Source organism: Pygocentrus nattereri, chromosome 11 (assembly GCF_015220715.1).
Source record: "Pygocentrus nattereri isolate fPygNat1 chromosome 11, fPygNat1.pri, whole genome shotgun sequence".
NCBI lineage: Eukaryota > Metazoa > Chordata > Actinopteri > Characiformes > Serrasalmidae > Pygocentrus > Pygocentrus nattereri.
Genome location: NC_051221.1, coordinates 1,200,001 through 1,225,000, shown reverse-complemented (window position 1 = coordinate 1,225,000; position 25,000 = coordinate 1,200,001). Strand labels below are relative to the sequence as shown.

Sequence of the window (25,000 nt, the reverse complement as noted above, 5' to 3'; positions counted from 1 at the left end):
TTACATCCCATTCGACTCAATTCTATTACATCCCATTCGACTCAATTCTATCACATCCCATACAACTCAATTCTATTCCATCCCATTCAACCTGACTCTGCTCCAAACCCATTCAACCTAACTACATCCCATACGACTCAATTCTATTACATCCCATACGACTCAATTCTATTACATCCCATTCGACTCAATTCTATCACATCCCATTCGACTCAATTCTATCACATCCCATTCGACTCAATTCTATCACATCCCATTCGACTCAATTCTATTACATCCCATACAACTCAATTCTATTACATCCCATTCGACTCAATTCTATTACATCCCATTCGACTCAATTCTATTACATCCCATACAACTCAATTCTATCACATCCCATTCGACTCAATTCTATCATATCCCATTCGACTCAATTCTATTCCATTCAACTTAACTTCAATCCTATCAACTGCATTATCGTTCATCATTCCCATCAATTTTATTTCATTCCAACTGAAGCATTTAAATTCCAAACCATTCAGTTAAATCTCAACCCACTCAACTTGATTCCCATTAAACTTAATTCCATTTCATTCCATTTAAACTAATTCCATCTTGGTCATTTGCAGCCCATTCATTTAAATCCACTGCATTTCATTTCAACACATTCCATTCAACTGAAATCAATCCGACCAATTCTAGTAAATTCCCACCATTCAGTTCAATTTCACTGCATTCCATTCAACTCTATTCCTCTACACTCAAATACATTCCACTCAATCCCCCTACATTCCACTCAATCCCACGACATTCCACTCAGTCCCACGACATTCCACTCAGTCCCACGACATTCCACTCAGTCCCACTACATTCCACTCAGTCCCACTACATTCAACTCAATTCCACTACATTCCACTCAGTCCTACGAGATTCCACTTAATCCTACGAGATTCCACTCAATCCCACGAGATTCCACTCAATCCCACGAGATTCCACTCAATCCCACGAGATTCAACTCAATTCCACTACATTCAACTGAGTCCCACTACATTCAGTCCTGCTGTGTTGCAGTAAACCCAGCTGAGTGAGAGTGCAGCGTAAAGGCAGTGCCCAAGTCTCCAGGTGATAACCAGCGTCCGAGGTTGAAGGTCTCTACAAAGCTCTGGGATCAACACTGCAGCCCTTTGACCAGCTGAGTTTACTCAGAGCTCAGATCCTCCTCAGCAGGTTCACCTCTCACACACTGATCCGGCTCTACAGGACCTCCATTACACGATTACAGTCCTGCTGTAAAACTTGCACCAGCTCACAGCCACGTGGTGCAGTCTTCACACCGCTAACAGACTGTATCTGCCGTAGCAAAGGTCAGCCTGCCGGGCCGTCGCTGCCGGGAAGCGTTCAGCAGGGCAACCAGCAGCACTCGGAACCACAACATCATCAGAACATCTTAACAGCGCAAAAACTAAATACAGCACCAGCAGACAGCGCTTAGCGTCAGGTACTCACATTTGGAGACAGCGTGACGTCTTCAAAAGGCTGAACGTTCTACTGTTAACTCAGTTAAACACGATTACTGAGCTCATATGATAAATAACCAGGTCATTCAATGACGTCAGTGTACATGAGTGGACATGTCTGAGAGCAGTCATCTGTGTTTGCACAGACCACCTGTCAGTCTGCTGTAGACACGCCCACAATGCCTCTAAGCACCACCCCTAATTAGGCTTTAGCTGAAAAGCCTAGTGAAGAGAAAATGAACGAAACAGGAGTGAACAGGAAGTGCTTTTCATAGACGGAAACCTGTTACTGGGCTGGACACGTTTCTAGTGAAGTTGGATGACGAGTGGGCCACTCCGGTCCTGGACAAGTCGTCAGATAAACTGCTTGAATCACTGGACAGCTTTGTGTAATTCAGTCCAGCCAGATAAAGCAATGCTGCTAGATCAACACTATTTCAGATCAGTGTTTCTCAAGCTTGCCCAGATACCGGACGGTTTTGGGCCGATTTTTTGGCTTTCCTATGTGGCTACCGGGTCAAAATAGGGTCAAATCCTGGACAGCTTCATACTGTTCTACATTGTGTCTAAATTTGTGAGCCAATTCTGGCGTGGATGTTATGAACCAATGTGTGATGTAGTTGGGCCAGATTTGGGCCACATCCTTTAGTTCTTCTCAGTTTACAGTGCGCGGGCCGGGCTCTGGGCCCAGCCCTATACTGGGCCAGAACAAACCACAGATGTGGCCCACAAATGGGCTGGACAAAACTGGCTTACTGGGTCCACTGTCCTGGACGTTTAAGTGCTGATCACAAGCAATGTTTTCAGATAAAACACTTCATTGGACTGAATACAGATGACTGTGACTAACAATGTTTGCAAGCTAGTCAGCTGGCTAACTCAGCTTGAACTTGGTGGCGCTGTAGCTCAGGCTGGAGCGTAGAAAGAAGAAGAATCAGTGTTGCTGCTGGTGCTGCCTTACTACTTTGCGTTGTGAGAAGTTTGAGAACCCAAATTTGGACAAAAGGTGGATCAAGCATATTATTTAGCAGAAGAAGAAGTGAGGGAGGGAGAATCATCACCGCCAAAACCTGACGGCCACCGTAGGTTCTACTACACGCTTGGAGAGGGAGTGGTGAGGGAGAGGGGGTTCAGCTGGGTGCAGTCTCTTACACACTGCACCTTTAAGTAAGATGAAGCTTAGAAGGAGAGATCAGATCTTTTAGGAAGGATCTAAACACTTTCATTGATTCCATTTTACTTTCTTGTGGGAACTTCATCACACGCCAATAAAACAAGCTGAGCTTCTACCTGTTTGTAAAAGCTCCAGAAATAAAGTTTACCATCACTACTATTACTACGTTCATTATGAACGAGGATTATTACTCCATTGTTCCTGATGCTTTAATCAGAATCTAGTTTACAAACTCAAAGGAAACTCCTAGGTGTAAAAACTTTGGCACCCAGTGTACCTTCACTGGCACTAGTGAGCGGGGAGTGAACGGTACGTTCTGGAAACAAAAAAAAAAGGAAACAAAAAATTTCCCCAATACAGCCCTTCAAAGGCGTCAGACTCACAGTATAAGGCGGAGTAGGGAGGGAGATTTTGGAGATGACCCTCAGCAGGTGTCCATCAATGCGGTGCTGGACGTGTGATATCTGTGTCTGGACCACTATGGCGTTCTTCTCCGTCAGGGTGGTGGAGAGGGGGAAAGGGCGGGGCAGAGGAACGCGGGACTCCACCTCGTACACGTCCTCATTGCGGCTCTCCAGCCAATCGCAGCCTAGAGAGCTCGGCGAGGCGGAGGTGCAGAAGCGACGGTAAGAGTCCATCCTGGACGTCCAGATGGGGGTTCAAAGTCAGAAGAGTGAGCGTGCAGAACGAGAACGAAGCTGAGAGTCCATCCTGGACATCCAGCGTTAAAGCATCCAATCAGAACCCAAAGAGAGCTTCAGCACCGTGAGTCAGTGCACACATGGAGCGCGAGGCGGGAGGAGAGTGTGTGCGCGAGTGTAAGATGGAGCATCACGCTGCTAGGCAACCGTATCCACGGAAGTGTCCTGCTGAGGGTTTGGGTAAACACACGGGAGGAGTGATCACACAGGTAGAATAAAGCCCAGGTAAACATACTCAGACACAGTTAAAGGGGCATTCCAGCCTAGAACTAAGCTCAACATCTCGGGGAACGAGGCGGAAGACAAACACATTGCATACCTTAGAGTACGTTAAACATCCAGCACAGCCTGGAAAAATAATCATCCACGCTTCAAATATTCAAATAAACACGGGGAGGAAGTAACGGCAGTTTAAAAGGCCATCACTACAGTGGAAAATGTGCTCCCACTGAACTCAGTTAGGCTGAACTAGTTATGATCCACCATGAAAGGTAAACAATGTACAGCCATACAGCCTCAGCTTTAAGCCCTTGTGACTGGAGGAATATTAGAGCGGTTTTTAAATAGGTGTAATTTTGCCTTTATATAACATTTCCAACTCCAAACTTCACAAAACTGCTCAACATAAAACATGAAATCTCTCTCTCTCTCGTCCTTCTGCGCTCCGTTCGGCCCTCTCTCACCCAGCATCCTACATTAACTACTGATGAAGCTGTTTATAAGCTTGTTTTAGCTGGACTGCCCCTTTAAGTGTGCACACACACACACACACACACACACACACACACACACACACACCTAAACATACATACAAAGTACAGTGCTTTGACACCTAAATGTTTTGCTCAATTCTTATGCATTGTTAGTTAGGGGGGAGAAAAAGTGAGGGCCATTTAAAGACCACTGGATTAGATACACTGGGTATTAGATGATAACTGAAGACCACTGGATTAGATACACTGGGTATTAGATGATAACTGAAGACCACTGGATTAGATACACTGGGTATTAGATGATAACTGAAGACCACTGGATTAGATACACTGGGTATTAGATGATAACTGAAGACCACTGGATTAGATACACTGGGTATTAGATGATAACTGAAGACCACTGGATTAGATACACTGGGTATTAGATGATAACTGAAGACCACTGGATTAGATACACTGGGTATTAGATGATAACTGAAGACCACTGGATTAGATACACTGGGTATTAGATGATAACTGAAGACCACTGGATTAGATGATAACTGAAGACCACTGGATTAGATACACTGGGTATTAGATGATAACTGAAGACCACTGGATTAGATACACTGGGTATTAGATGATAACTGAAGACCACTGGATTAGACACACTGGGTATTAGATGATAACTGAAGACCACTGGATTAGATACACTAGGTATTAGATGATAACTGAAGACCACTGGATTAGATACACTGGGTATTAGATGATAACTGAAGACCACTGGATTAGATACACTAGGTATTAGATGATAACTGAAGACCACTGGATTAGATACACTGGGTATTAGATGATAACTGAAGACCACTGGATTAGATACACTGGGTATTAGATGATAACTGAAGACCACTGGATTAGATGATAACTGAAGACCACTGGATTAGACACACTGGGTATTAGATGATAACTGAAGACCACTGGATTAGATACACTAGGTATTAGATGATAACTGAAGACCACTGGATTAGATACACTGGGTATTAGATGATAACTGAAGACCACTGGATTAGATGATAACTGAAGACCACTGGATTAGACACACTGGGTATTAGATGATAACTGAAGACCACTGGATTAGATACACTGGGTATTAGATGATAACTGAAGACCACTGGATTAGATGATAACTGAAGACCACTGGATTAGACACACTGGGTATTAGATGATAAATGAAGACCACTGGATTAGATACACTAGGTATTAGATGATAACTGAAGACCACTGGATTAGATACACTGGGTATTAGATGATAACTGAAGACCACTGGATTAGATACACTGGGTATTAGATGATAACTGAAGACCACTGGATTAGATGATAACTGAAGACCACTGGATTAGATACACTGGGTATTAGATGATAACTGAAGACCACTGGATTAGATACACTGGGTATTAGATGATAACTGAAGACCACTGGATTAGATGATAACTGAAGACCACTGGATTAGATACACTGGGTATTAGATGATAACTGAAGACCACTGGATTAGATACACTGGGTATTAGATGATAACTGAAGACCACTGGATTAGATACACTGGGTATTAGATGATAACTGAAGACCACTGGATTAGATACACTGGGTATTAGATGATAACTGAAGACCACTGGATTAGATACACTGGGTATTAGATGATAACTGAAGACCACTGGATTAGATACACTGGGTATTAGATGATAACTGAAGACCACTGGATTAGATACACTGGGTATTAGATGATAACTGAAGACCACTGGATTAGATACACTGGGTATTAGATGATAACTGAAGACCACTGGATTAGATACACTGGGTATTAGATGATAACTGAAGACCACTGGATTAGATACACTGGGTATTAGATGATAACTGAAGACCACTGGATTAGATACACTGGGTATTAGATGATAACTGAAGACCACTGGATTAGATACACTGGGTATTAGATGATAACTGAAGACCACTGGATTAGATACACTGGGTATTAGATGATAACTGAAGACCACTGGATTAGATACACTGGGTATTAGATGATAACTGAAGACCACTGGATTAGATACACTGGGTATTAGATGATAACTGAAGACCACTGGATTAGATACACTGGGTATTAGATGATAACTGAAGACCACTGGATTAGATACACTGGGTATTAGATGATAACTGAAGACCACTGGATTAGATACACTGGGTATTAGATGATAACTGAAGACCACTGGATTAGATACACTGGGTATTAGATGATAACTGAAGACCACTGGATTAGATACACTGGGTATTAGATGATAACTGAAGACCACTGGATTAGATACACTGGGTATTAGATGATAACTGAAGACCACTGGATTAGATACACTGGGTATTAGATGATAACTGAAGACCACTGGATTAGATACACTGGGTATTAGATGATAACTGAAGACCACTGGATTAGATACACTGGGTATTAGATGATAACTGAAGACCACTGGATTAGATACACTGGGTATTAGATGATAACTGAAGACCACTGGATTAGATACACTGGGTATTAGATGATAACTGAAGACCACTGGATTAGATACACTGGGTATTAGATGATAACTGAAGACCACTGGATTAGATACACTGGGTATTAGATGATAACTGAAGACCACTGGATTAGATACACTGGGTATTAGATGATAACTGAAGACCACTGGATTAGATACACTGGGTATTAGATGATAACTGAAGACCACTGGATTAGATACACTGGGTATTAGATGATAACTGAAGACCACTGGATTAGATACACTGGGTATTAGATGATAACTGAAGACCACTGGATTAGATACACTAGGTATTAGATGATAACTGAAGACCACTGGATTAGATGATAACTGAAGACCACTGGATTAGATACACTGGGTATTTAGTGGTATTTTATGAAATAGGTGGTTTGTGTTGGTCTCCATTTTTATTTCCTTTTCTAACTTGTCTCAGTTTCTAATCCTGGCTCAATAAGATCTCATGTCCCATCATCCAGAAGAGAGTCTACAGTCTACAAAAAGCGCTAAATACACAGTTTGTTCACTATATTTGTGAGGACTTTACTCACTTGTGTGTTACTGCAGTTGAGTAATTCTATTCTTAAACCTAGACTAAACCCTTACCTAACTAAAATTAAGCCTAACCTAACTAAAGGCACAGCACTGTGGACCTGTATCTGTATGTGTGCATTAACCCACATCCCTGCTGCCGGGAGAAAACCTTGTATCTCAATTGTTTTGTCATCTTCCCAGTTTTTCCACATGATTTGGAAATGCCTGTTGCACTTTACACTGTGTGTAAACATCATGATGAATGGACTAAAAGATCGGACCCAAAATCACTTGGAGAAAATTCCGGTTCCACTGTCTTCCATTAAAAGTAAAGTGTGTTTATTCCTTCTCCTGTAAAATGACCACGATGGAGAGGATTTGTTCCGACAGCAGCGATGTACACATACATACACACACATATCCGCATGTGTATATGCACTCTAGAGCCGGTCAATGTGGGAGCAATCGGACATCACGACACTTCAACAACTTTTCATGACACGATATTTCCATTTTCTGACCGCTGAGGGGTTTAAACTTAAATACCGTCAAAAACTACGAATCCATTAATCTGCACTGATTATTTTGGCTAAATGTAATTAGGCTGGACTCATTTTACTCTCCCTGTGATCAGACATTCAGTTGGGAAGTGATTTAAGAGCTGATGACGCCTTCAACGTTTAATATTACAGCGTGACTAGCACTATAACCATAAACACTGCCATACTGCCCAGCTCTAATATACACAGTACAGCTCTCTCTCACACACACACACACACATGAACGGACTTGCGTGGAGCTCCAGGTCGATGCAGACTCCGCCGCAGGAGATCAGCACTGAAACCCACACAGCATTCCACACCGGAGAGTCCCGGACAATTCCGCTCACGGATACGGATCCAGATCAAGAGTTTCAGCTTCAGCACTCAGTAACTACTGCTCTCTCGCCCTGCTCTCTCGCTCTCTCTCTCTCTCTCGCCCAGCTCTCTCTCTCTCTCTCTCTCTCTCTCTCTCTCTCTCTCTCTCTCAAAACTCATTAACAGTCGCATGCTTCCGTGGAAACGGCCTGCTGGGAGAGCGCAGCACTCATTAACCTTCACACACACACACACACAGTCAGTGAAGCAGCTGAGAGTGAAACACATACACACACACAAACACACACACTATCACACACACTATCACACTCGCACACACAATCACTCTCTCATTCGCCCCGTCTCTGAATGAGTGTGTGTTTCAGCTTCACTTCCTGCTCAGTGGGTGTGTTCAGGACACACATCACTAGGGGCGGAGCTGAATAACCTCAGGCAAAGAGGCAGGTACATGTACACACACACACACACACACCTCACCTGTGTGAGTGCGGCCGGTCAGACTGGATTCACACCAAAACACACTAGAGTATGGGACCTCCACCTGATCTTGGAACACCTCCCACTCACGGAACACCTCCCACTCACGCTTTCTCCTCTGCCTGTTCTTCACCACTCGCTTTCCTTATTTGGTGCTTTCCATTTTCCTGTGTTTCTATATTACACCGTTACATGTTCACATCATCTATGGTTTGATCAGAGAATGAATACCTTTAAAACTCAACCTACTGCACATATTACATTAATCATATTCTCTACCTCACACCTTCAAAATAGGAAAAAAACAAGCATCACGTTTTATATGTAATTATTATTAATTTACATAATTAACGTACTTTCCAGAAATTAATTTAATTTTATTACTTTATATTTTATATCTGATATTCAAATACATGTTTACAGGGCTTGTGTCCCTTCCTGGATCGGGGCCTTGTTGTGGCGGAAGGGCTTGTGTGGTCTAGGGATCTTCAGAGCTGAGTCATCGGGAGCAATATGCTCCTGGTAGGGTCTCCCAGGGCAAACAGGTCTGGAGTGAAGACCCAGATTAACTCAATCCAAAACCCCACCATGAAAAATGGACACAGAAAACCGTGTACCCTGCCCAGGATAGGGTCACCTACCCCTGGAGCCAGTACTGGGGACAGTGCCCCCCGGCGAGCGCCTGGTGGCCGGGCAGCCCATGTAAACCTGGCCAAGCTCAGCCCGAATAGGCAACATGGGGAGACCATTTGGACCCACCACCTGCATGGTCCAGCATGGGTGAGTGGTGCAGTGCCGCACAGGCAGTGGGAGATTGCAGGGGGGCCATTGGCGGCCTAGGCCCCCGGGGGCAGAAACTGGTACGTGGAATGTAACCTCACTTGGGGGGAAGGAGCCGGAGCTTGTGCAGGAGACTGAAAGGTACCAACTAGATATAGCTGGGCTCACCTCCACCCACAGTGTTGGCTCTGGAACCAAACTCCTGGATAGAGGTTGGTCCCTCTCCTAACCAGGGGTTGCACAGGGCGAGAGGTGAAGGGGCGGGTGTGGAGATACTCATGAGTCCCCGTCTGGTGGCCGTGCAGTTGGAGGAGGAACAATGCGGATTCCGTCCCGGCCGTGGAACAACGGACCAGCATTTCACCCTCTCCTGGATTGTTGAGGGGGCATGGGAGTTTGCCAACCCAGTTTACATGTGTTTGTGGATTTGTAGAAGGCTTACAACTGTGTTCCCTCAAATTTTCCTGTGGAAGGTCCTTCGGGAGTATGGGGTGCCGGGGCTACTACGACATTCAGCACAATTCAACCGTATGTTGATCAATTTTTTAGGTTTCTCTCTCTCTCTGTGTGTCAGCTGGCAAATGCTAGTCTGATCTCATTACTGTGAGTTTGTAGGTCAAACAGAAAACCATTGTTTTATATCTGATGAAGATCCTGACACCTACTGCACATTCATGTTTTCCTATCATCATGAGGTCGTCTGGTCCTCATTAAAGCTAAACACAAACAAACACACACAAATCTCCTTTATGAATAACCAGAGGAACACCGAACATGGAAACCAGCGTTTATGCAAATTCTCCTCTATTTCCAGAGCAGCAGATGGAATGACTCCGCCCACTGAGAGACCACAGAACCTCCCACAACTTCCAGAACCCACAAGGAGAGCAAAACCAAAAGAACAACACGGCCAGCAGAATAAACACAACCAACAGCAGAGCTAGAACTCAAAATTCACTAAAGCAAGAACGAGGATCATTTGAACAACATAGAGCATCACAGAATGAAACACATCGCCCCCTACGCTTCCTGTAGTGTATTACAGTCTGTCAGAGCGACTGTGTGGATCATATGAACATTATAGAGCTTTTTAAAAGAAACAGTAGAAGCCGTATCGCCCCCTACGCTTCCTGTAGTGTATTACAGTCTGTCAGAGCGACTGTGTGGATCATATGAACATTATAGAGCTTTTTAAATGAAACAGTAGAAGCCGTATCGCCCCCTACGCTTCCTGTAGTGTATTACAGTCTGTCAGAGCGACTGTGTGGATCATATGAACATTATAGAGCTTTTTAAATGAAGCAGTAGAAGCCGTATCGCCCCCTACGCTTCCTGTAGTGTATTACAGTCTGTCAGAGCGACTGCGTGGATCATATGAACATTATAGAGCTTTTTAAATGAAACAGTAGAAGCCGTATCGCCCCCTACGCTTCCTGTAGTGTATTACAGTCTGTCAGAGCGACTGTGTGGATCATATGAACATTATAGAGCTTTTTAAATGAAACAGTAGAAGCCGTATCGCCCCCTACGCTTCCTGTAGTGTAATACAGTCTGTCAGAGCGACTGTGTGGATCATATGAACATTATAGAGCTTTTTAAATGAAACAGTAGAAGCCGTATCGCCCCCTACGCTTCCTGTAGTGTATTACAGTCTGTCAGAGTGACTGTGTGGATCATATGAACATTATAGAGCTTTTTAAATGAAACAGTAGAAGCCGTATCGCCCCCTACGCTTCCTGTAGTGTATTACAGTCTGTCAGAGCGACTGTGGTGATCATATAAACATGATAGAGCTTTTGCATTACGGTTCTATCAATAATCAATAATAATGAAGAGCTAATCAACTTTGCTGACCGGTTGCTGGTTATCGTACCTGGCTGGTGGTCTCTGTGATAGTGAACAGAAGCTTCTCCACGGCGCTCTGCAGTCTGGAGCTGATGCTACTCAGATACTCCTCCCTCTCCATCTGAGGCTCCGCCCCATCTGACTGAAGATCCACCCTCTCCAGATGAAGCCCTGCCCCCAGCAACATCTGAGACATCTCCAGACCTTCATCGGTTTCCGTCTCTGCAGAGAACACACTGGCGTCATCCAGCACCGTCTCGCTGCCGTGGAAACTCTCGGAGGACGCTTCTGAGAAACAAAACCACAGGAGCAAATACAGCAGATGACTGGACACTTACGAGCTCAGCAAGCGAGCTAAATGTCTTAACGTAGCATTTATATTCAATCACTGTGGTAAAGAGGAAGGAGCATGCGCTTCATTAGCCAAGCAGACAGTCCACCAGCATCAGCAGGTCGCAGCCTAGGCTGCTGATCTCACGTAGCACTGCTGAAGATACCGTCGTATATTAACTGATAACCCATTACAGCAAAAGCAGAAAGCACTACATGCAGCCTCACGCTACATCACTAAGGACAAGATACCCAGAAAGAGAAAGACACATAATCGACGAGCTAGCAACGCTATAAAAGCTAAAGCTAAACTTTCCGCTTAGCCCATCACTCAGGCGTTCATCTCTAAAAACCTCTGGTACACGACAAAAAACAATAAGAATAAAATTAAAAAGCACAGAAGCACAAGGTGGGTGTTTCTAATAAAGTGGCCAGTGTGTAGAAGCACAAGGTGGGTGTTTCTAATAAAGTGGCCAGTGTGTAGAAGCACACTGTGTGGTTGGTTAGTTTAGTGGTTAACACCTTTGCCTTTCACACTGTAGACTGGGGTCCAATCCCCCACCAGGGCAAGCACACTACACTATACCAATAAGGGTCCTTGGGCAAGACTCCTAACACCACCTTGGCCTACCTGTGTAAAATGATCAAATTGTAAGTCGCTCTGGATAAGAGCGTCAGCAAAATGCCGTAAATGTAAATGTAAATGTAGAAGCACAAGGTGGGTGTTTCTAGTAAAGTGGCCAGTGTGTAGAAGCACAAGGTGGGTGTTTCTAATAAAGTGGCCAGTGTGTAGAAGCACAAGGTGGGTGTTTCTAATAAAGCGGCCAGTGTGTAGAAGCACAAGGTGGGTGTTTCTAGTAAAGTGGCCAGTGTGTAGAAGCACAAGGTGGGTGTTTCTAGTCAAGTGGCCAGTGGTTTTCCTTGGTTAACTGTGCCTGTGAAGATCCTGCCAGTGCACCTTTATGTACTCTAAGCTCCTGACAGTCACCTGAGCTAATGATGGTAATGCTGTGGTAAAACAGGTCAGCGTTAGAGAACCAGTCGGACAGGATGAGCCGGCGGTCTGCTTCTGGCAGGACAATGTGTCACGCCGTATTGGAAGGCTTTTATTCTGGAGGGCATCTTCATCTGGACCATTGACATTCCTGTCTGTCACTAAAACTCCACAGCCTGCTGTTACTGTCCACTTCTCCTCATTTTCAGCCTCCTGAAATAGGAAATGAGCCCTCTGTGCCCTCAGTGACCTGATCACAGGTGTGCAGCCCTGAGGACGCGCCCGTCGGGGCGCAGCATGCTGAAATTAGAGACTCGACTTCCAGGCTGAGCGCTGCATGTGGCACCTGTGGGGCTCAGCAATGCAGCGAGGCAGGAAGGACTAGCTGACGAGTGTGCGCATATGAGAATTCATTTAGGGTGTCACACCTCCTAAATCACACCTATTCCACACGTAGGAGCGTTTAGTGAGACCTACAGAGTGTTTACAGACTGATATCTCCAATTCTAGAGTACAGAAGCACGTATTCAGATCGTTTATGATCTAATATCTCCTATTCTAGAGTACAGAAGCACGTATTCAGACTGTTTATGATCTAATATCTCCTATTCTAGAGTACAGAAGCACGTATTCAGACCGTTTATCATCTAATATCTCCTATTCTAGAGTGCAGAAGCACGTATTCAGATCGTTTATGATCTAATATCTCCTATTCTAGAGTGCAGAAGCACGTATTCAGACTGTTTATGATCTAATATCTCCTATTCTAGAGTACAGAAGCACGTATTCAGACCGTTTATGATCTAATATCTCCTATTCTAGAGTACAGAAGCACGTATTCAGACCGTTTATGATCTAATATCTCCTATTCTAGAGTGCAGAAGCACGTATTCAGACTGTTTATGATCTAATATCTCCTATTCTAGAGTGCAGAAGCACGTATTCAGACTGTTTATGATCTAATATCTCCTATTCTAGAGTACAGAAGCACGTATTCAGACTGTTTATGATCTAATATCTCCTATTCTAGAGTACAGAAGCACGTATTCAGACTGTTTATGATCTAATATCTCCTATTCTAGAGTACAGAAGCACGTATTCAGACCGTTTATCATCTAATATCTCCTATTCTAGAGTGCAGAAGCACGTATTCAGATCGTTTATGATCTAATATCTCCTATTCTAGAGTGCAGAAGCACGTATTCAGACTGTTTATGATCTAATATCTCCTATTCTAGAGTACAGAAGCACGTATTCAGACCGTTTATCATCTAATATCTCCTATTCTAGAGTGCAGAAGCACGTATTCAGATCGTTTATGATCTAATATCTCCTATTCTAGAGTGCAGAAGCACGTATTCAGACTGTTTATGATCTAATATCTCCTATTCTAGAGTACAGAAGCACGTATTCAGATCGTTTATGATCTAATATCTCCTATTCTAGAGTGCAGAAGCACGTATTCAGACCGTTTATGATCTAATATCTCCTATTCTAGAGTACAGAAGCACGTATTCAGACCGTTTATGATCTAATATCTCCTATTCTAGAGTACAGAAGCACGTATTCAGATCGTTTATGATCTAATATCTCCTATTCTAGAGTACAGAAGCACGTATTCAGACCGTTTATGATCTAATATCAGAATATAGAAACAGTCAATACAATAAACTACAATACAATAAATACAGAGTGCAGTACAACATTTATACACGGATATCTCCTGTTCTAGTGTTTACTGAGGTTGTTCATGGGCTGATATTGCTTATCGGAATGCACTGAGGTCTTTTGTACACTGATATCTCCTGTTCTAGTGTTTACTGAGGTTGTTCATGGACTGATATTGCTTATCGGAATGTACAGAGGTCTTTTGTACACTGATATCTCCTGTTCTAGTGTTTACTGAGGTTGTTCATGGACTGATATTGCTTATCGGAATGTACTGAGGTCTTTTGTACACTGATATCTCCTGTTCTAGTGTTTACTGAGGTTGTTCATGGACTGATATTGCTTATCGGAATGTACTGAGGTCTTTTGTACATTGACATCTCCTGTTCTAGTGTTTACTGAGGTTGTTCATGGACTGATATTGCTTATCGGAATGTACTGAGGTCTTTTGTACACTGATATCTCCCGTTCTATTGTTTACTGAGGTTGTTCATGGACTGATATTGCTTATCGGAATGTACTGAGGTCTTTTGTACACTGATATCTCCTGTTCTAGTGTTTACTGAGGTTGTTCATGGACTGATATTGCTTACCGGAATGTACTGAGGTCTTTTGTACACTGATATCTCCTGTTCTAGTGTTTACTGAGGTTGTTCATGGACTGATATTGCTTATCAGAATGTACTGAGGTCTTTTGTACACTGATATCTCCTGTTCTAGTGTTTACTGAGGTTGTTCATGGGCTGATATTGCTTATCGGAATACACTGAGGTCTTTTGTACACTGATATCTCCTGTTCTAGTGTTTACTGAGGTTGTTCATGGGCTGATATTGCTTATCGGAATGCACTGAGGTCTTTTGTACACTGATATCTCCTGTTCTAGTGTTTACTGAGGTTGTTCATGGACTGATATTGCTTATCGGAATGTACTGAGGTCTTTTGTACACTGATATCTCCCGTTCTAGTGTTTACTGAGGTTGTTCATGGACTGATATTGCTTATCGGAATACACTGAGGTCTTTTGTACACTGATATCTCCTGTTCTAGTGTTTACTTAGGTTGTTCATGGGCTGATATTGCTTATCGGAATACACTGAGGTCTTTTGTACACTGATATCTCCTGTTCTAGTGTTTACTGAGGTTGTTCATGGGCTGATATCGCTTATCAGAATGTACTGAGGTCTTTTGTACACTGATATCTCCTGTTCTAGTGTTTACTGAGGTTGTTCATGGACTGATATTGCTTATCGGAATGTACTGAGGTCTTTTGTACACTGATATCTCCTGTTCTAGTGATTACTGAGGTTGTTCATGGACTGATATTGCTTATCGGAATACACTGAGGTCTTTTGTACACTGATATCTCCTGTTCTAGTGTTTACTGAGGTTGTTCATGGGCTGATATCGCTTATCAGAATGTACTGAGGTCTTTTGTACACTGATATCTCCTGTTCTAGTGTTTACTGAGGTTGTTCATGGACTGATATTGCTTATCGGAATGTACTGAGGTCTTTTGTACACTGATATCTCCTGTTCTAGTGTTTACTGAGGTTGTTCAAGGGCTAATATCGCTTATCGGAATGTACTGAGGTCTTTTGTACACTGATATCTCCTGTTCTAGTGTTTACTGAGGTTGTTCATGGACTGATATTGCTTATCGGAATGTACTGAGGTCTTTTGTACACTGATATCTCCTGTTCTAGTGTTTACTGAGGTTGTTCATGGACTGATATTGCTTATCGGAATGCACTGAGGTCTTTTGTACACTGATATCTCCTGTTCTAGTGTTTACTGAGGTTGTTCATGGGCTGATATTGCTTATCGGAATGCACTGAGGTCTTTTGTACACTGATATCTCCTGTTCTAGTGTTTACTGAGGTTGTTCATGGACTGATATCGCTTATCAGAATGTACTGAGGTCTTTTGTACACTGATATCTCCCGTTCTAGTGATTACTGTGGTTGTTCAAGGGCTGATATTGCTTATCGGAATGTACTGAGGTCTTTTGTACACTGATATCTCCTGTTCTAGTGTTTACTGAGGTTGTTCAAGGGCTAATATTGCTTATCAGAATGTACTGAGGTCTTTTGTACACTGATTTCTCCTGTTTTAGGGTACTGAGTTCATTATTGAGTCATATCTTTTCTTCTGGTGTTTTGAGCTTGTTTACGGACCTCTGTGTACAGGCTGTTGCCCCCTACTGGACGCCTCCAGCAGTGTCTCCACATGTCGGCCAATCGTCTCCTCCGTCGCTGCTGTGGTTTTCAACACATCCACCAGAACCTGACGCAGCTTCTCATTAGCCTTCCTCAGGAGATTTCTGGAAAGAGAGAGAGACAGAAAGAGAGAGAGACAGAAAGAGAGAGAGACATGGGTGGGGGGGTAATGAGTGATGAGGAGTGATGAGGTTATGATAGTCAAATCCTTCTTCACCTCCCTAAAGCAACAGTTTCTTGAATAAATAAAACTACAATTCTTCGTATTAATTATTATTATTATTAATTATTATCAGTAGTGTTGATGCGTTCTGATCATTAAATATAGTTATAATAATAATATAATTCACTTTTTACTTCATGATAGAATAAAGTTACTCTGAGAAGTGTGAACTTTTCTCACCTTTCAGATGTGATGAAATCAGGTGAAGACTCTGTGTCCTGTGATGAAAGTTGTGACATCACATCCTCCTTCTTCCTCATCCTCTCTCCCTCCTCATCCTCCTCTCCGCTCCTCTGCAGGTGACGGACGGGTAGGAGCGAAAACACGGAGAGAAAACCCGTCATTACGTCAACAAGCAAGCAACAACAAACTCTCTAACAATGTCCAGCTCAGCACGGCGGCACTCGCAACTCAGAGAGAGACGGGACGAGCGAGAGAGAGAGAGACAGAGAGTGATAGAGGGATAGAGAGAGAGAGAGAGAGAGAGAGAGAGAGAGATAGAGAGAGAGAGAGGAAACACAGGCAAATTCAGGCACACAGCGGTATGATAGGAGCGCTGCCATAGCAACAGGTGCACCTGAGATACTGTGGAGACAGACTCCACCTCCTGGAGACGAGGGAGAACAACAATGCAGTAAAATGCAGAGAGAGAGAGAGAGAGAGAGAGAGAGAGAGAGAGAGAGAGAGAGAGAGAGACAGAGAGAGAGAGAGAGAGAGAGAGAGAGAGAGAGAGAGGGAGAGAGGGAGAGAGAGAGAGAGGGAGAGAGGGAGAGAGAGAGAACAGATAACAGCACACTCACTGCAGCAGATCTCTGTCTCATCCTTACCGCCTCTGTCTGTGTGCCGCTGCTTTGCATGCTCGGACGCCGTATCTCCTCCCCTCCACTCTCTTTTTCTTCCTCTCTGTCCGTTTGCTCTGCCCCCTGCTGGACAAACACAGGCATTACGCTCAGACGAACATGCAGCAGTGCAGCGAGCAGCGTGAGGAACACCGCACCAGATCTGAGCCCCTTCACCACAGTGTGATCACAGTGAGCACACCTGTTCACCTGTAGACAGCAGGTCACTGAGAAACTCAACTTTAACTCTGTTTACTGTCAGGAACATGCGGGCCGGGGCTCAGATCCAGCACCCAAAGAGAACTCACACTGGACAAGCACACCAGCAGGCGTTCACCACGCTGCAGTCTGCAGAACACAGCAGTACAAAGACCTGCACACCTGTGGAACAAAGACCTGCACACAGGCGCACCTGTAGAACAAAGACCTGCACACAGGCGCACCTGTAGAACAAAGACCTGCACAGACCTGCACACAGGCGCACCTGTAGAACAAAGACCTGCACACAGGCGCACCTGTAGAACAAAGACCTGCACATAGGCGCACTTGTAGAACAAAGACCTGCACACAGGCGCACCTGTAGAACAAAGACCTGCACACAGGCGCACCTGTAGAACTGACAACCTAAAACCTACACACCTGTTTACCTGTAGACCTCAAAATCTACACACCTGCTTCCCTGTTGACCTCAAAACCCGCAGACCTGAAAACCTGAATACTTGTAGACCTCAGAACCATACCTGAAAACTTACACACCTGTTTCCCTGTAGACCTGAAAACCTGCACACTTGTTGACCTGTAGCCCTCAAAATCTACACACCTGCTTATCTGTAGCCCTCAAAATCTACACACCTGCTTATCTGTAGACCTGAAAACCTCCACACCTGCTTACCTGTAGACCTGAAAACCTGCACACCTGCTTATCTATAGACCTGAGAACCTGCACACCTGCTTACCTGTAGACCTGAAAACCTGCACACCTGCTTACCTGTAGACCTGAAAACCTGCAAACTTGTTGACCTGCAGACCTCAAAATCTACACATCTGCTTATCTGTAGACCTGAAAACCTGCACACCTGCTTATCTATAGACCTGAGAACCTGCACACCTGCTTACCTGTAGACCTGAAAACCTGCACACCTGCTTACCTGTAGACCTGAAAACCTGCAAACTTGTTGACCTGCAGACCTCAAAATCTACACATCTGCTTATCTGTAGACCTGAAAACCTGCACAACTAAAAAACCTTCACACTTGTTAATTAGTAGACCTGAAAACCTATACACTTGTTTACCTGCAGACCTGCCTACTTGCAGATCTGCACACTTCTAAATGATGTGCAAGCACCTCATCTGGTGCAGGTAAGCTTAGATTAACTTCTAATTACTTGCTTTCTCATTGCTCATGACAACAAAGTGCAATTAATTCAAGAACATCACACACACAAACACCACAATACAGAACAGCCGAGATGTTTCCAGGTTCGGAAGCTGTTTCAGAACTCCCTCGTTAAAGTTTGGCTAAATTCTCTGACCCAACTGGAGTGCCCCAAATATCATCGCATCAGTGTACCAAAACCTCAGGAGACAACAAAAAACGTTCTCAAACTTCTCAAATTCAATTTCTCTTGGTCCACTTAATAATAACGCAAAGGGGCGCTGGAGTTTTCGGGGGAGAAGGATTACAAGGTTTTGATCTGACGGTGATGATACACTTGATATTTTCTCAAGATTTTTTGATCTGAAGAACCAGACTCTGCTGACCCCAGATCAGGCTAAAATACACACATACACGCAGAAACACCCACTCATATGACCACGCCTGATGATCATATGCATATCTGAAGAATAAGAATGATCCTGGACTGGTATTCTTACTCTTACTCTCTGATGGTGGATCTAGATGTTGAGGTGGAGCTACAATGTATTTCTGGAGGTCTACCTACTCTAGCTATAAGTAAAGATGTACCTGCTCCAGTTGGGTGGACAGGGTTTGTATTTGGGTGGTCAGCTGGGTCAACTGGTCCCTGTGGCGCTCCAGCTGGAGAGCGTGAGAAGATCTGAGCTCCTCCAGAACTTCAGAATGTTCCTCAGCCTGCAGTGCGAGCTCATACTGCAGCTGAGCCAACAGGGCCTGAGCTTCGGCTACACCTCCGACATACTCATCACCATCATCATCCAAGAGTGGACAGAGCACTGCAGCTTCACCAGAACGTTCTCCGTGATCTCCTCCAGAATCTTCCCCATGACCTTTCCCAGAATCATCTCTGTGACCTCTAGAATCTTCACTGTGACCTTCACTGGAATCTTCTCTGGGATCTCTCAGATCTTTTCTGTGACCTTCACCGGAATCTTTTCTGTGACCTCTGGGATCTTCTCTGTGATCTCCTCCAGACTCTTCTTCGTGACCTTCACCAGAACCTTCACTGGAATCTTCTCTGTGATATCTCAGATCTTCTCTGGGATCTCTCGGATCTTTCCTGTGACTTTCACCGGAATCTTTTCTGTGACCTCTGGGATCTTCTCTGTGATCTCCTCCAGACTCTTCTTCGTGACCTTTACCAGAATCTTCTCTGTGACCTTCAGCGGAATCTTCTCTGAGGCCTTCTCTGTGATCTTCAGAGGCCTTTGTGTTCCCTCTTTCACCTCGTATTATATAATCATCAGAATCACCAGCAGTGAAGGAACCGTAATGCAAGTATCTGGAGATGGTTTCATCTTCAAGCCTCTCTCTTCCTTCATCACCTGAATCTTCTCGTTGAAGAACATCACTATACTGCAGCTCCTCTGTGACAAAGACTTGTTCTTCACCTACGACCTTATATTCATCATCTTCATCACTGTGTTGCTCTCCATGTTCCTCATGATCCCTTTCTTCATCACCAGCCTCATCTTCACCACGGTAGATGGTCTGTTTGATCTGTTCCTTCTCCTCAGTCTGTACGTCCTGCTGTGGATTCAGTCCTGAGTGTTAGTCTATGCTCTAATCTGGCGAAGCGGTTCTGCACATTTGATTTTTGATATATTTTACCTTAAAATCTATACTTATATAGATAATATATATAATATATACATATATATACATAATATATGAGCGGTTTTATGTATGAAAACAGCCATAATTCATTTCTACATCATTTTCCAGCCTCTCTTTATTACTCACCATTAATCAGGCTGTTTCCGTTACTGTGCCTTTAAGAGTGCTGTATGTAAATGAGCTCTGTCCTGATTGGCTGCCCTTTGTTCAAAAAGCAGTTAAGACTCCTATGAACCTTAGCATTAAACTGCTGTGGGCTGACAGGCTTAGTAAGGCGTGAGCAAGTTATTAATGCAGGGGTCTCCAAGTCTGGTCCTGGAGATCTACCTACCTGCAGAGCTTAGCTCCACCCACAGTCTGCCATACCCACTCCAGCCAATCAACCTCCGTCCAAGTCCCTGATTGGCTGGATCACGGGGGTTGGAACTAAACTCTGTAGGAAGGTAGATCTCCAGAAACTGGGGAGGAGACCACTGCAGTAAGGCATGGGAACAAGATAATTATGCTGTGTTAGGTAAGTTGCGGCCTTGACTTAGTAAGACATGGGAACAAGATAAGCAAGCTGTGAAAGTTAAGTTGTGGCCATGACTTAGAAAGACATAGGAGCAAAACAAGCTGTGATAGTTAAGTTGTGGCCATGATTTACTAAGGCATTGGAACAAGATAATTGAGCTGTGGTAGTTACAAATTGAGGCATGGGAAAAAGATAATTAAGTCATGGCCACCAGCTAGTAAAGCAGAGAATCAAACTAATTAAGTTGTGATCGTTAAGCTGAGGCCAAAAGTAAGTGAGACATAGAAATAAGTTAATTAAGTTGTAATAGACAAACTGTGGCCACAAGTAAGTAGAACATAGGAATGATATAATGAAGTTGTAATTTTTGAGTTGTAGCCACAAGTAAGTAAGGCATGGTTTAGAAAAGGTGTGGGAATGAGATAATCAAGTCACAGCCATAGGTTTGCAAATCGTGGGAATGATATAATGAAGCTGTTATTTTTGAGTTGTAGCCACAAGTAAGGAAGGCATGGTTTAGAAAAGGTGTGGGAATGAGATAATCAAGTCAGGGCCACAAGTTAGTAAGTTGTGGGAATGAGATAATCAAGTTGTGGGGAAAATGTAAGGTATGGCTTAGTGAAGCATGGGAATGAGATAATCAAGTCACGGCCATAGGTTTGCAAGTCGTGGGAATGATATAATGAAGCTGTTATTTTTGAGTTGTAGCCACAAGTAAGGAATGTATGGTTTAGTAAGGTGTGGGAATCAGATACTTAAGTCATGGCCATACGTAAGTAAATCATGGGAATGAGATAGTTAATTCTTCACAGGGCTCTGCAGGATGTGTGACAGGAGTGCGTGTGGCGATGGGGGATAGACCACCACCACCACCACCGCGCAGACACTAACGCCGACAGGCAGCGGAGGACGCAGCGATGCTCAGAGAGACTGCGTACGTGCACTGAAGCAGTAAACGCAGAATGAAAGAGGGACTGAAAGAGGGACGATACACTGCTGAGCTCAGAGACCGGCCCCTCACGCTCACGGAGCCCGTCCCGGAGCAGTTACTCATCGTTACTTATTAATCTCCGACTGTAATGAGATTACTGTACCCATTATTTCACTACTCATTACTTTCCCTCTGACGTCCTCTCTAAAACCCAAACTACCGAAACTGACGCGGTCTGAAAACCCAGAAACTCCTCGGTGCATCGGTAACATCACCGCAGCTTAAGCCGCTCTGTACTTCACTGCTTCTTTACAGGAGACGGCAATCACTGAGCGGCGAAGAAGCAGCTCTGTTCAGAGACGTGAAGTAAAAGCCCCGTCACCGTGTCGGTTACTGGACAGAGCCTCAGTGTTCAGGCTCTGAGCCGTTCGCTCTCCGATAATAACCCCTCTGTTATAAATCAGCAGCTTCTTAAACAGAACCCTGAGTACTCGGCTGATAAACTGCAGCAGCTCCACTCAAGTCTTTTAGAAAGCGCTGTATAATTAGCACCGGGCACCAAATCAGCCCCTCCATCAGCACGAGGATCATACGGCCTGGGTGAAAACACAGCGCTATCTCTTTCTGGACGCACCCCCGGCCTGCTGTGGGCGAGCGCAGCACAGCTACACCACAGGCCAAGCAGCCGAGAAGGAAAAGTAATGCTAAAGATTGAGCAACAGCAGGTTTAGGTGAGGTTAGTTTTCAGGTTGTTCTTCAGGGAGGTTACGCTGTGGGGTGGTGGTGGGGTCAAGGTTAGGTCAGCTGGTTATCAGTTCATTATTAGAATAATAGTCAACAGATTAACTGATTACAGATTCACTGGGGGGTGCTGTGGGAAATGGTGGACTGTGGGGCAGTCACGGACTGGAGGTCAGGGAACCGGCCCTGCGACTGGAAGAGCCGACAGTCTGTGACTGAGGTGTCCTTGAGCAAGACACCTAACCCCCAGCTGCTCTCCGGGTGCCATGGATAGGGCTGTCCTCTGCTCCGGGCAAGTGTGCTCACTGCCCCCTAGTGAGTGTGTTCACTAGTGTGTATGTGGTGTTTCACTTCACGGATGGGTTAAATGCAGAGGTGAAATTTCCCCTGTTGTGGGACTAATAAGGGTCACTTAATCTAATTCTAACTGAGAACACTTCCTGAGTTCAGTAACGAAATACAGCAAAGGTAATTACAGTACTGGACAGACAAGAGAACCCACAGTTCAGAGAACCCAAACTTCATTATAAACACTACTTGATGAGGTCCACTTCAGGAGTTTTTCTGTGGACCAAAGCACCATTTGTCCATTGTTTTCACTGAGAGAGACAGTCTGCTGACAGCTACTGTGCATAAAACATTAGGGCACCTTCAGGCATCCCCACCTGAAAACAAGTAGTGGTCAAACAGTCCATACGATGTTTTTTTTCTGGGCTGATTGATTGGATCTAAAGTAAGACCGGAAGCTGAAACGCACTGAACTGATTTCACTGATCGGAATTAAGGGTGTGGAGGTGCGGAGAAGGTCTGTCTTCAGTACTTTTTGTTAGGAAACAGTTGTACCATATCCCACCGCAATGTGTCAACCACATGAAAAACCTTCAAAAGGCTGATTGCGCCACAGTGGCGTGACTGGGCTGTCCCATTTCTTGTGTCCTAATTTTCCAACATATCCCTAAGTTCAATGCGTGCCGGCATGGATTCGAGAACATGGCGGTGTCAGAACATGTCAGAACAGCAAACGGTGGTTAAGGAGATGCTTTAAAAAACAAATTTGGTCTGAAGCAAAACTTTTTTTGTTTTAGGAATCAAGGAGATGATAGAGAGAAGCTTCTCCAGCTCTAATAAATGAAGAAATAAAAACACCTTTAAGAGAACCTGACAGGAGCTGCATTTATAATGCAGCTGTAAGGGCAGGAACAGCAGCGCTGGAAAGCCACCGTAGAGCAGACCGCCTCATTTTAGTTCAGCCTTCGCAGGTCTACACAGCCTTCGAAGGACACAGTATACTCTGAAGGATGCAGCCCCTGACTTGGGACACAGCTTTAGACATGGCTGTCCACTCTCACCACTACTGTTTATCCTGTTTGCAGAACAAGACGATCAGGGATTCAGGATTGATGGAAGGGTCATCAATAACCTTCAATATCCGGAGGACGTGGAAAATCTGGAAGACCTGAAGGCCCTTATAAGGAAGGTTAAAGAACGGGGTGAAAAGACAGAACTTCACCTCAACATGAAGAGGACTGAGGTTATGACGACACTGCTAACTTTCCCATTGATGGAGAAGATGTGGAGATGGTGGAGAGCTTTAACATTCTCAGATCGATGGTTAACAACAGAGGATCCATCAAGAAATACAACACAGATTAGCACTTAGCAGGACGAGGATGAAGGAGCTTGAAAAGTGCAATGATGAAAATGCAATGATTTGTCCCTACAAACAAAGATCAGGACCGCCCAGGCTGCGGTCTTCTGTGTGGTTCTTCATGGATGCGAAAGACAGACAATAACCAAAAGAGGCAGGAAAAACACCGATGAGGTTTAGTGTTGGTGAAGACTTTTGAAAGAACCTTGAACTAAATCATGCCTCGCCTCTCACTAAAACCCCAAACTGAAGCTCTTACTTTGGAGATATTCTCAGAAGAACCATTTGACTGGAAAAGGCCATTACGCCTAGAGGAGTTGATGGATGGACATAATCAGAGGAATCATGGACCAGTCTGTCAGAAGCCTGAAGACCCAAACAGAAGATTGGACTGATAGTTACTGTGCATAAAACATTAGGGCACTTCCAGGCACCCCCACTTGAAAAAACAAGACGTGGTCAAGTGAGGTCACCTACAGCTTCGAGCAAAAACCCTGACCAACCTTTAAAATCAAGAATCAGTTCGGCGGTTAGTTTTGGATCTGTCTCAGAGTACCTGCTGAGACGGGAACTGGCCACTGCAGCGAGAGGAAGTTTAGCGAGCAGTTCACATCAGCCAGTCCATGTAAGCTTCTGAGACTGAAACGCAACGGAAGCTCTTCTGAAGCTGCTCTGGAACTGGTGACCAGGCTTCTACCTCTCTGGACTAA

General features: G+C 44.3%; 1 protein-coding gene across 8 annotated transcripts in view; it reads right to left on the bottom strand.

Moving 5' to 3' along the window:
• Positions 1-25,000, bottom strand: part of akap9 (A kinase (PRKA) anchor protein 9) — a 177,867-nt gene that overhangs the window by 60,038 nt on the left and 92,829 nt on the right. For 5 of the 8 annotated variants that reach the window (XM_037542727.1, XM_037542729.1, XM_037542732.1 and 2 more), the window contains 5 exons: positions 19,389-20,369; positions 17,410-17,508; positions 16,763-16,875; positions 16,318-16,463; positions 11,179-11,438 (listed from right to left, as the gene is read on the bottom strand). In XM_037542727.1, the coding sequence (XP_037398624.1) occupies positions 11,179-11,438; positions 16,318-16,463; positions 16,763-16,875; positions 17,410-17,508; positions 19,389-20,369 (1,599 nt within the window). The remainder of the gene's footprint in view (positions 1-11,178; positions 11,439-16,317; positions 16,464-16,762; positions 16,876-17,409; positions 17,509-19,388; positions 20,370-25,000) is intronic. The other 3 variants (XM_037542728.1, XM_037542733.1, XM_037542734.1) reach the window with 3 other exon arrangements.